The sequence below is a fragment of the Candoia aspera genome, chromosome 6, assembly GCF_035149785.1.
Source record: "Candoia aspera isolate rCanAsp1 chromosome 6, rCanAsp1.hap2, whole genome shotgun sequence".
In the NCBI taxonomy this organism is placed as follows: Eukaryota; Metazoa; Chordata; class Lepidosauria; order Squamata; family Boidae; genus Candoia; species Candoia aspera.
Genome location: NC_086158.1, coordinates 1,048,405 through 1,061,650, shown reverse-complemented (window position 1 = coordinate 1,061,650; position 13,246 = coordinate 1,048,405). Strand labels below are relative to the sequence as shown.

Genomic DNA, 13,246 nt, shown 5'->3' with positions numbered 1-13,246 from the left:
GTCTCAAAGACATGAGCTGCACATCATACTAAGTGTGGCGACTCAGCATTTTTGTGGCTTAATATGTGTGAACCCAACTCATTTCATTTGTTTCCAGTTCAATGATTGTGCAAATGCACAGAAAGGCTTCATTCAGTAACCAAGTTAAACACGCTGAATAAATGCAGCCACCAAGTGCGATTACAGTGCCCAGATTTCCCATCCGCACACTAAGAATCCTGAAGTCAGCATTTTGGCTTTCCTGCCCATTGCAAAGGGTTTGGCTCAGCAGCACTGGCAGCACAGAAGTCAAGATGGCAGCCGCGCTAACACGGGGAGAGGACCCAGTCACACAGCCATGGCACCATCTAGGCTTTTTTCGATCCTTCCTGCAGCGTCACAGGGGTTGTTAACCTGGTCTCCAGAGACCTCTTGCAGGTCCATGGATGGATTTTTGGAAGTCTGTGGACTTGGATGAGAAGGAAATTACAACTTTATTTTCACCAACCTGCAACTGAAATTTAGCTCTTTGTTCAGCAAAGAATAAAGCAATATCTAGCCTTTGGACTGCAAAAATATTTGTTGATTTCAATTGTTCTCCTCATCTAAAATGATCTGAATTATTTAATAATGTGATAACTGTATTGCCCATAACTGGTTTCCTTTTATAATGCAGTCTATAACTATCTATTTTATTTACTGCATTTAAATACATTTTTCTGAGAAGCGGTCAGTAGGTTTCATCAGACTTTCAAAGGAATCCATGGCATCAAATGGTTAAAAACCCCTGGATTGGATGATCCTTGTGGCCCCCTGCGCCTTAGAAGAATGTTTCTCAACCTGGGCAACTCTAAGCTGTGCGGACTTCAACTCCCAGAATTCCCCAGCCAGCCATGAAGTCTCCACATCTTAAAGTTGCCAGGTTGAAGAACCCTGCCCTAGGGCAACTCCCAACTTGCTGGCTGGGGAATTCTGGGAGTTGAAGTCCGCACAGCTTAGAGTTGCCCAGGTTGAGGAACCCTGCCCTAGATTATCCACAGAGCCTCATCCTTCAGGGGTCCAACTAGAACCTTTTGGTTTAATTGATTCCTCCCTCACTTGAGCATTCCTGTACAAAATGCCCCAAAAGGGGGGTCTGTGCACCCCATGTTCATGTTTGCCAGTTGTATTGCTGAAGAAGCCTGAATTATGTGCTCCCTGGCATGTATAAGAGGTTTTCCTCATGCAGACAAAAACTTCACCCAGAGGTTACTTCTAACTCGGTTTTGGTAAAGAAAAACAATTTGGCTCAGCCCCGTTTCTTGTCCCCAAGGCATGTGACACACATTCTCAGAGCCTGGGGGGGGGGGGGGTTGCTAAAGCACCCACTGACCAAGCGCAGAGCTACCAGCCAAGGAAAAACAGCTCTGCTTCTCCCTGGGACCCCTGCCGGCTCTCGCCTTTGACCAGCTATGGAAACAGCCCAATTGGCGGACCAGCTCAGTGAAAATCTCAGTGAAAAGCCAGCTGCAGAAGTGGGTCCATGATGCCAGTACCCAGAGAAGGGGGCGATCTACTGCCATCCTCTGAAAGGGGGAGTGGGGCGCATGAGCAGCATCAGGCTGCTGGGGGCGCAGGAATTTTCTCCCCGCCTCTACCCCATCCCCATGCAGGCCCCCCTTCCATGAGGATCGCCCCCGGCCCCTTTCCCTTGGCCAGAGCTCAGCACCGCTGCTTGGGAAGAGAAAGTTTCATTCTTTGCTCCACTTGCAGACGGCAGCTCCAACATCAGGGGCAAAGCATTTTTTAAGAGTGTGACTAACGAAGCAGGAGAGATTTATTTAAAGGGGAAGCTGCATGCAGGAAACAGCTGCCCGGGCTGCAATTTAACACCTTTCCTGTTAAAAGAAAAAAGCCCAAAGAACTTGTGCATTAGGGAAGTGATTTATCGTGCGGCAGAAAAAGGCCAGGGGGACTCACTGTAGTCGCTGTTTTCGTCCTTGGTCCCGTCGATCGTTCCGTCTGGGTGCATCTGCAAGAAGAATTCCTGCTGGCTGAATAACCTGGTCACGATCCCTTTCAGCTGGGGTTCTACAGAGGAGGAGGAACAGAAAGGAGCCTTGGATCACTCGCAGGCCTCCCGGAGTCAGATACACACAAACGCACACACGCACACACACCACCAAAGGACAGATGGCCACAATAAACAGACCCTGCCCATGGGTTTTCCCACAGAAGAAAATACAGGTAGTTCTCACTTAATGACCATTTGTTTAGTGATGGTTTGGACTTACAATAGTGCTGTAAAAACTGACTTACAACCGGTCCTCACGCTTATGGCCATCACAGCATCCCTGTGGTCACATGATCACAATTTGGGCATTTGGCAACCGGTTTGCATTTATAACCATTGCAGCATGCCCTGGTCACATAATCGCCATTTTTGACCTTCCCAGCCAGCTTCTGGCAAGCAAAATTAATGGGAAACCACGTGACTCCTTAACAACCTTGTGGTTCACTTAACACCTGCGGTGATTTGCTTAATGCCACTGCAAAAAAGGTCATAAAATTGGGCCGGATTCCCTTAATGACCACTTCGCTTAGCAACTGAAATTCCAGTCCCAATTGTGGTCATCAAGCGAGGACTACCTGTACTCCCATGGAGTCCCATGGGGGAAAGGACAGGCTGGCCAGGAGGGAAATATCTCTGTGGACCAGCTGGCACCACCCCTGGAATCGGCTCCTCCCAGAAGCCAGTTTGCTCCATGCATCGCAGGTGCACCTCAGAGGGGGTTCCAATCCCACTCTAGGAAATGCTGCACCAAGCATGGAGGATGGTCCAAATGTGGGAGGTGAGAGGTTGCACGGGAAGAAGGGCTAGAGGCGCTATACATGCTATGACATCATCACACAGACGGTGCAGGTGATGTGACTGGGGCGAATCACGTGCTTGACCTCATGTGCACAAAGACATCACGACACATGCGATGTCACTGTGGCCTATCCACAACGCGTGCAAGCCACAGAAAGATGCGGGCCGGGGGCTTTCTGGCCTATAGCTCAGTTTCTTAACCATGACACCCTTCCAATCGCTGGGTTGACGCAGCACACTTAACCTGGTTGCTGCATCCACCCATTTTCCGATTCCCACGGGAGACTGAACCCTGAAGGTCTGAGTGCACACGATACAGTGAGCCATAAAACAGTCTACAGCTGATGCCAACCACGCTGTCCAAACACAGCTGCCGCCTCTTTCGCTGCTCTGCTTTGACCCGCTGAGCACAGCTGTGATGTCTGAGCTGAGGCCGGACCTCAGGAGATGGTCTCCAACCATGGGACGGTCACGCACCTGCCCAGCCCTTCCTCTGGAAACGCCGAACCTCTGGGCTCCTGGAAGGACTGTGGGCTCAAAGTAGGCTCCCCTGTCATCCTCCCCAGAGGGAATCCTTAAGACCCCCCAGTACGAACCTGTGCCTCCCTGCTTTCTCTCGGGTCACGTTGTTCGTACCTCTTTAATACACGTACAGACCTCCTGTTCGCCTTGCAAAGGACTCTCAGGACAACGCACAGGAAAGATCTATATAATCTAAAGTTGAGACAGGACGAGCAGGATGCCTACCCCAGCTAAAAAATGCACGTCACCCGTAAACTTCCAGGCTGAGGTGGATTTTAATGTGGGTGTCCCTGGTTCTACAGGTAGTCCTCGCTTAACAACCGTTCATTTAGTGACAGTTCGGACTTACAACAGTGCTGGGAAAAACAACTTACAACCGGTCCTCACACTCAAGAACGTTGCAGTGCCCCCTGCGGTCACGTGAGCACAATATGCGCTCTTGGCAACTAGTTTGCATTTATGACTGTCGCGGCATCCTGTGGTCACGTGATCGCTATTTTCGATCTTCCTGGCCAGCTTCTGGCAAGCAAAATTAATGGGGAACTGCATGATTCACTTAATGACTACGTGGTTCACTTAACTCCCGCTGCAAAAAAAAGATTGTACAATCGAGTCGGATTCGCTTAGCAACCAAAATTCCAGCCCCGACTGTGGTCATTAAGTGAGGACTACCTGGAGTTCAAAACCTTCACTGCTATACCATGTCAGGAAACAGACACTGCAAGAAATCCTAGAGCTCTTCTTGGCTGATAAAGGCTTTCATAATAGACTCTTGAAGGCCTGACAGCTCTTCCCCTTCCCTCCCTCTTATATGAAAGAGGGTCAAGCTGGAACACTCTTGAGCTTCTTTCTCATGCTTTCCTGTTTTCCTGGGCAAACTGACAGTAACAGTTAGTAAAACTAACGTTTTAGTAACAGTAGCTGCATGTTTTCTTCAAGGCCATCTCTGTTCTGCTCAAGAGTTGACCTTCTTGGGGAGTTTGCACAATAGGGTGACCTATTGTGCAAACTCCCAAAACTTTGTGCAACGTGACGTGCAGGGACACACACACACACAAACACAAAAATAAGCAAGCGTTGTCCATTGTACAAATGCAACTGCAAAATCTTACCCTGTCTGGTTTCAGTGAGTCATGTGAATGCAGCCAGCAAGATTGTATCTGAAGACTACTTTATACCTCCCTCCCCCCAAAAGTGTGAGAAAAATGAAATTAGTAACAGCACAAGGAACAATAATCATGCAACTGCTGGTGGCGTCATGATTTATTTTTCTGGAGGCTTTTACATTGCATTTTGTGTCCTGACTGTTGTGCCACGCCTACAGCAGCCTTCCCTCAATACCACTGGACTATTGTGCACATCATCCACAGCCAGCATCCACAGAGGGGAGGATGAGGGTGTTCTAGCAAAGAAGGAAAGCTTAGAAGACTACAGAGAGGAAAAGGATCCATCACTTCCTTGCAAGTCAAGAAAAGAAGATGAAGCATTAATGAATATTTGCATTTTAAAAGGAGAAAGGCTTGACTGTGATGCGGGGGAGGCTGGAAAAGGCCACTACCCAAAGGAGGCTCCAACACACGCACACCAATGCCCTGCCCTTATGAATCCAAACAAACCAGCCCGCGAACCCACAAGTCCTGGCAAAGGCGCCTTTCAGGCAAAGAGCTAATTTCACCAGTCAACGTCCGGAACCGTCCAGTCCCTGAGCCAGCTGCTGAATGGATCCTTCCTCCTCAGGGGGTGGCATTGATGTGCAGGCCCCGATTCTCTGAGGCAGTGACTGGGAGGTCAGTTTCCCCCTTACAGCCAGAGCCAGGAGAGACCCATGGGCTCCCCCTTCCTTGGCCTGGCAGGCCTGCCACCTTTCTGCCCCCACTCTGGGCTTACGGCTCCCACCTCAGCTGAGGCATGACGGCTCTGCCTGCATCCTGACCAGGCCTCTGCCCAGCAGCAGCATTCCCAAAGAGCATCTACCCATTTTTGCTGAAGCTCAGAGATGACACCCCTCAGGGTGACAGCAAGGCAAGACAGATGTTGTGCCCAAACAGCAGCGAGACCTGTGGAGAAGCCCTGCTTCCTCCCACAGATGAACCTCAGGCCGGCTCTGCTCGCTGTGATGCCTCAACCGCTTTCGGTGCATGGCCGACTTGTGGCTGCTACCCCTTGGGTGATGGTTCTAGCTGAGGTGGCTGGCACAGGCCCCAGAGAGGCAGCGGGCCCCCGAGACATGGCCATCTGGACGGCTCGCGACTAACACGCCCAGGTGGCACACCAGCAGGCTCTGCCTCTGGAGGGCGAGACACTCAAGGCAGATCACTTCTCTGCAGCCCTCGGGGGCCAGCAGGCGCCCTGAGAACCCGTCTTGCATGTCTTTCAGGGACAGAGTCTGGAACCACAGAGCCGGGCAGCAGGTGTGAACGGTCAGGCTAACGGTGGAACCGCAGAGATTTGGAGCTTGCTGATCCATGGTACTTCCACTCTTCTTTGTTTCAGTGAAAGAAGCTGCCCCAACCTGGTGCCCTCTGCCTTGCTGAGTTTCACCCCCCCGAGTCCCAGACAGAGATGTGGGGAATTGGAAGGGCCCCAGGTTGTGAAAGAACCCAAACTAAGTTCTTCCACACACCAACCTCCTTGTGGTTGTCCTCCTTTGCATCCAGGTTAATTTCCCCGATATCATTTGCAGGAGAGGGCGAGTAACAGATGCTGACCTTGGGTGACAGCTGTGCTAGCCAGACTGCAACCCTCAGCTGAGATCTGCCATCCCAATAAAGCAGAATCGCCCTAAGCCACCAGGTCCACAAGTGATTCCACCTAAGAACTGCCTTCATTTTATTCCCAAACAAAGTTCTCCGCCTGGGCTCTGACTGTAGTCAAGGATCTAGTGAGCCTCTTCTTTTCCTTGGCTCAGCAGAGGCTTCATTCCATATTAATTATATTACCAATTTATGCAAATTGCCAAGGACATATTCTGCTGCACATCGCAGGTCTTAAGAACTGATAAGGCCAATAATGCTGTGCAAAGCCGATTCCCACTGGGCCAAGGAGGAGCCGTGTTTGCAGAAGCATCCCTAAAAAGGGATCAGAGAGTGCTGACAAGGACAACATCTGATGCCCTGCGTCCCATTGACCACCATTCAGCTCAGCTTTGCAGCTGTTGCTTCCTTACCATTACCAGCAGAAAGCAAGTACCACTGAAAAGAGTCTCCCACGGATGCCCCATGGAAGCGCGATCCCCAAAGATGTCTTTGGTCATGAGCCCACTGAAGGGAAGGGCTCTGCTGCAGCTGCCTCTGTGACACCCACAGAGAACTTCTGGGTAGATGGTGTTGAGGTTTTCCTACTAACAGATTAAGACTGCTATATGTGCCTAATCATTTTGGCCAGGTGAAGGGGTTGTATTAGATTGTCTCCTCTCACGTGCTTCATGCAAATAGCCTGGGGGGAGGGGAGGAGCTGCCCGGACTTGTCTTCTCACTTCTTCTTTTTCTCTCTGCTGGAAATGTAGCTCAGCAAGGCTTGCTCCAAAGGGAGCTACGTACTTTAAATGTTTTGCTTTTGTTTTTGCTTTCTGTAAATAAAGTATTTTTATAGAAATGCTTGGTGTGTGACTTTTTTGACCTCTCCTGGGCTAAAGGCTTTCCCAGCATCTGCCAACAGATTATGTGCCCAGTAAACAACGCAGTAAAACCCAGAGAGAAAAGAGAGATCAACTCCACACCTCATGCACAATTTAAAGGCAGGTAGCAAAGACCTGTGAAGATTTTCTTTGGAGCCACCTGGAGATTTTCCAGCAACTGCCGGTCTGCAGGACAAAGAAGCCAGCTGAGGTGACTTGCAAAAGAAGGAAGAAGCCATGGCTACCTCCCAGCCCTCAGCGATGCCTCTGGAGCACCTATCAGAGACCAACTATTTGAATTGGGCCCTGAAGATGGAAATGTATCTTCGCAGAGAGGATCTTTGGCTGCCAATTGGTGAGCAAACCCCCCAAAATCCCAGTGCTGAATGGCTGAGACAGGATGAGCGGGCTAGAGCCACCATTATCTTGGGAGTTGAGGACAATCAGCTAGTCCACGTGCGAGGCATGCAGTCTGCAAAGCAACTTTGGGACGCTTTGAGAGACTTATATGTAAAGGCAACAGCAGGGAGTAAAGTTACTCTGACGAAAAAGCTGTACAGAGCCTACCTTGCAGAAGGAGATAGCCTTCCTGAGCACCTGCATTATATTCAGCAGCTGTTTGTTGAGTTGCAGGAGAGAGGAATGGAATTTACACCTCTCACAAAATCCTATATCCTCCTGTCCTCACTAAATGCAACGTGGGACACGCTGATTTGTACCCTGGAGGCTATACCTGAAGCAGACCTCACCCCATCGTATGTTACACAGCGCTTACTCGCTGAATGGGAGAAGAGAGAGGAAAGATCCCCCCCCATCTCTTCTGGAAAGCTGCAAGACCAGAAAATGAGGGAAAAGAAGGGAAAGGAACCTGAGGCCACAGCACTAGCAAGCCAGCGATGCTTCACTTGTGGTTCAGCTGGACATTTGCAAAGAGACTGTGCCATGAGACCCAAGAGTAGAAAGACAGAGCAGAAGAACACAAGGGCAACACAGAAGAAGGCTCTTCAGACAACCCAAATTACACAGGTTGCTGGGAAGGGTAATTCTGATGTATGGGTGTTAGATTCTGGGGCCAGTTGTCATTTATGTAATTGTAAAAGCTCTTTTATGTCACTGTCTAAAACTGAAAGACAAAGTGTATCTTTGGCTGATGGGTCTGTGACCAAAATTATGGGACAAGGTGACTTGTATTTATCCTGCTTAGGAGAAACTGTAAAAGGTGTGTTGTATGTGCCAAATTTACAATCAAACCTTTTATCTGTGGCACAATTGGCTGCAACAGGGTATATCATAACATTTAAGAAAAATGGTTGTGAGATACGTAAACATGGGAAATTGTGTGCTACTGGTATGTTAAAAGACTCCTTGTACATTGTGCAAAATGCAAGGAAGCCAAGCTGCAAGGCTGCAGTTGGCAACACACCATATCATGACCAATGTGTACACCTGATGCACAGGAGATTTGGTCATGCTAATTTCAAGTATATTAGCACAAATGCCACAGCTGTGTGCTGACCTAAAGATAAAACCCTGTGATAAATACCTAGACTGTGTAGTTTGCAAAGAATGCAAAACACTAAAAGCTCCTGTGAGTAAGCACAGTGACAGAGTTACAACTAGACCTTTGGAAATTGTACACTCTGATATTATTGGTCCTTTTGCTCCAAGTCTTGGACAAGCAAGGTATGCAATGACCATCATTGATGATTTCTCAAGATACACATTTATCTACATCTTAAAACATAAAGATGAGGCATTTGAGAAATTTAAAAGTTTTGTGACATGGGCAAATGGAAAATTCCCTAGGCCTGTATCTGCACTCCAATGTGATAGAGGAGGAGAATACCTTTCTCACAAATTCAGAAGGTTCCTAGTGGAAAAAGGGATAGAACAAATTCTTTCTAACCCGTACACCCCTCAGCAAAATGGTGTTGCTGAAAGAAAGGGCAGAACCTTGCAAAATGCGATGGAATGCATGTTAAAAGATTCACGATTATGTTTTAAGTACTGGGGAGAAGCTTTATCACTGCTTGTTATGTTCAGAACAGGTTGTATAACTCTATGATTCAGGACACTCCATTCCATTTGTTTTATGGTGTGAAACCAAAGGTAAGCCATCTTAGAGTGTTTGGTAGCACTGCATGGGTTCACATTCCAAAACAACAGAGAAGGAAAGGAGGCCCCACAACAAAGAAAGCCATCTTTGTTGGCTATGAACAAAGCCAGAGGAGCTACAGGTTCATAATGGGAGAGAAATTAATAATTAGCAAAAGCGCTTCTTTTGCTGAACAAAACTGGGGGAGATTAAATTCTAGCTCTCCAGTTGAACTGACCACCACAAGAGAACAGCAAGGACTTGCTGATGGTGATCTTTTGCCTGATGAGGACATTAAACCAGAAAAGCAAACTGAAGATCTGTCTGATGAGATAGATGCTTCTCAGGAAAGTGATAGGAGTCAAAATTTAAGCCCTGTATTACCTCGCAGATCTCAGAGGAGTAATAAAGGCGTTCCTCCATCACGTTTTCAGGCTGAAACAATAAAGGCTTTTCACATATTCACAGAACCTGAGTCTTTAGAACAAGTGAATGCTTTACCACCAGAGATTGCACAAAATTGGCATTCTGCCATGCAACAGGAATTAGCATCCTTGAAAGAAAATAAAACATGGAAACTGGTAAATCTACCTCCCAATGAACGCTGTCTGGGTTGTAGGTGGGTTTTCAAACTGAAAAGGGATGCTGATGGCAAAATCCAAAAATATAAAGCAAGGTTGGTTGCAAAAGGGTTCACTCAAAGGAAAGATTTAGACTTTGACAAGACTTTTGCACCAGTTACTAAAGGTGAATCAATTAGATTACTGTTAAAAGTTGCTGCACTCAAGGGAATGTCAGTTAACCACTATGACATTCAAACTGCATTTCTCTATGGTGATTTAGACCACAGATTATACATGCAGCAACCCCCTGGCTATGAAAAAGGGGAGAATCTAGTCTGTGAACTGCAGAAGTCAATCTATGGGTTAAAACAAGCTGCTAGATCCTGGAACCAAAAAGTAGATGAAAAACTGCAGAATTTTGGTTTTGAAAAAGGAAAAGCAGATCCCTGTGTATATATGAAGAAGGACAAACAAGGCTGTATGTATCTGTGCATTTATGTTGATGATTTGCTGCTGTTCACATCAACAGAAAAACAAAGGCTTGATTTTGAAGCCTGCATGAAAAGCCATTTCATATTAAAAAGCCTTGGAGTTGTGACCAATTACCTAGGTTTGGAAGTACACAGAGACAAGGATGGTAGCTTTCTGTTAAACCAAAGGGGAGATAATGGTAAAGTAATGTGAATGGAAAGACATATAAAGTCAGAAGATTGGTTTGCAACTTAATCTATAGTGTAAAAAAGGGAGTGTTGAGGTTTTCCTACTAACAGATTAAGACTGCTATATGTGCCTAGTCATTTTGGCCAGGTGAAGGGGTTGTATTAGATTGTCTCCTCGCACGTGCTTCATGCAAATAGCCTGGGGGAGGGGAGGACCTGCCCGGACTTGTTCTCACTTCCTTTTTTTTCTCACTGCCGATATGTAGCGAGTAAGGCTTGCTCCAAAGGGGGCTAAGTCCTTTAAATGTTTTGCTTTTGTTTTTGCTTTCTGTAAATAAATTATTTTTATAGAAATGCTTGGTGTGTGACTTTTTTGACCTCTCCTGGGCTAAAGGCTTTCCCAGCATCTGCCAACAGATGGTGCCCTGCGGACACATCTGTGAGATCCTTCCGTGTGCCCAGATCGGTTCAGACAGAAGCCATTCCTTCCACCACAAAACCAAGAGGTAGGAGGCTTATGCTGAGCAAAGGGACACAGGAAGCTGGGAGAAGACTGTGGGATTATTCTTCCAGATGTGCTCCCAGCTGCTCGGTCTCATCTGTGCCACCCGAGCAACACTAAGCTGGAAAGGAAGCCCGCAGGGGGCCGGAGGCAGCTCTCGGGCAGAAAACGCCCTTCGGTCACATGCCACTGGACCCAATCCCATGCGCCAGACTGCAAAGGCAAATGTCTCTGAGCACCCCGTCACGATCCAGCAGCACCCTCCGTTGTTAACTTTTTCTGTGACGTCTGCCTAGCGATCACGGGCTCCTGCGCCCACCGCACACTTCACTCAGCCTGCCACAACCCAGTCAAAAGCAATTTATGGGAACCCACAAGCCGACTGACACCCCTCTGGAGAACACCCAACCCCTACCCACCTCCCCAGGAGGTGCCTGGTATCCCCTGAGCCCCTGCCTCGGGAAAGTCCTGGCAAACCTTCGTGGCGCCGCAGGGCCCTTCCCCCTGGCCAGTCAGGCGGCAGCCCATCCATGTTCGGAAGCCGGCACCGGCGGAGAGGCTGCAGTCGGAGGGACTTACTCTTAACTTGCACGGATGGGCTTTTGGCCAACTGGGCGAAGAATGGACAAACCATGGTGTGTATATAAGCAGAGAGTAGGGCCCGCTCCCTCCTCGCACTGAAGCTGTTGCCTAGTCTGGCCATGAAACATCCGCAAGGAAACAGCCAGGCTCAGAGAGCACCCAGGATGCCACGTGGGCAAAGAACCTTGGGCTTAGGGTTAGTCCCATGACTAACTTGGTTGGGTCGCTTTAATCCTGTGCTGCATTCAATTTAACCCCCGGGGCAACTGCCCTGGTCCAGTAACGCCTTTCTGATGTTTCAACAATACGTCAATCCCCACCGCCTCTGACCCAGTGAAGGGTGTTGTGGGAACAAGGCCATCAGTGATGCTGTTCAGGAAGCTGCTGAGGACCTGGCTGTTCTGCCAGGCCTCGGGGTAGGTTGATGGCTGAGCCCCAGCTGGGTAAGTCTGAGGCGTCTGTGTCTGCCTTTGGGCCTGTTAGGAATTTTTTTTCCCTGTGACTTCGTTCTTACTTTTTTAATTGTCAGCCACCAGGGTCATTAGGACCTGGGCAGCCTCTAAACTGATTAAATAAGCAAATAAATAAAATCAGTGGCGGCAACCCATTCCTAATGAAGCTCCTCCACAAACCAGGGCTTCGTTACTTTATAACCCTCTCTCCAGGCTTCCTCACGTTTTCTGTTTCTTGCCTCTCGTGCCAACAATTTACTAAAAAGGCTTTCCTAGTATATGAAGGAGGTGGAAGCCAAGGATGTGATTCCAGCAGAGGAGGTCTCAAGAGTCAATGCCCCACATCCCCAGAAGAAAGGCAGGGAGGGTTACCCTCCTGACTAAGACCTCAGAGGAGTCACCAATGGGCTGATCGATCCAAAGTGCTCGTAAAATCAATGGTAGAGGCGGGCTTCAACAAGCTCACATTTTCTGAAGGAAGACCCGGGTGCTTAGAAATACCAAGAAACGTGTCAAGATTAGTCGTGGGAGAGCAAACTAAAGCCAGACACCCCGTGTACAAGGATCCAGGCACACTTTCAGGAGCCCTGGCAGCCTGTCCTGTCGGATCCCAAGGAGGGGATTCCCTCTTAAGAACCCCAGCTCAGCAGGCAACCTAAGGCCCTCCAGATATCTGGATTAGTTTCCATAATCCCTGACCACAGCCCTTCTAGACAGAACTGTGAGCTGTTATCCAAGACTCTGAGGGCATCGGCTGACTTGAGCTGGTTTGGGGAGAGACCAGCAGTATCAGGAGACTGAGGTCCGGGTATGCAGAACCTCCTCCCCAGCTAGCACTTCTCCTAAGTGGGGTGGCGGGGGAGGTCTTGCCTGCTTGACCCTTGTTTCCTGGGGAAGGGAATCTTTTTGGAAGATCCTGCACTCCTCAAAAGCTCTTGGGAATGTTCCTCTTTCATGAAGCAAATCACTAGCGTTTTATTCCTCCTCTTTGAAGTGCAGATGCATAAGGAGAGGGAAGAGAGATGCGACTGACTCATCAATCCATCTCCCAATCTGGGGCGCCAGCTTAAGCAGAGCAGACGTAAAAGGGGAGGAAGTGGAATGCCAGGCAGGAAATATCGCATTGGCATAAAGGATGATTTAACCCCGTTACGGCAAAGCAGCAGCCAAACCCTTGGAAGCGCAGAGAGGCCCTAGCGGCAGAAAAGATGCCACAGACTGGCTGTGTGGACTAGTGATTATGGGAGTTGAGGTTCAACATATTTGGAAGGCACCAGGGGTGGGAGGGTGAAGTTATCACCACCTCCTTGCAGACCTCCTTCCTTACTCTCAAAGGGACAGAGAAAAATGCCAAGGAGAAAGCCAAGACCTACCTGCGTGCTTCAGACAAGTTTTCTAACTCAGTGGTTCTTGGTGGGGCCTGCA

The 13,246-nt window shown here is 48.6% G+C and overlaps 1 protein-coding gene across 4 annotated transcripts in view; it reads right to left on the bottom strand.

Moving 5' to 3' along the window:
* Positions 1-13,246, bottom strand: part of FGF12 (fibroblast growth factor 12) — a 167,088-nt gene that overhangs the window by 51,980 nt on the left and 101,862 nt on the right. For all 4 annotated transcript variants that reach the window (XM_063307855.1, XM_063307854.1, XM_063307856.1 and 1 more), the window contains exon 2: positions 1,939-2,049. In XM_063307855.1, the coding sequence (XP_063163925.1) occupies positions 1,939-2,049 (111 nt within the window). The remainder of the gene's footprint in view (positions 1-1,938; positions 2,050-13,246) is intronic.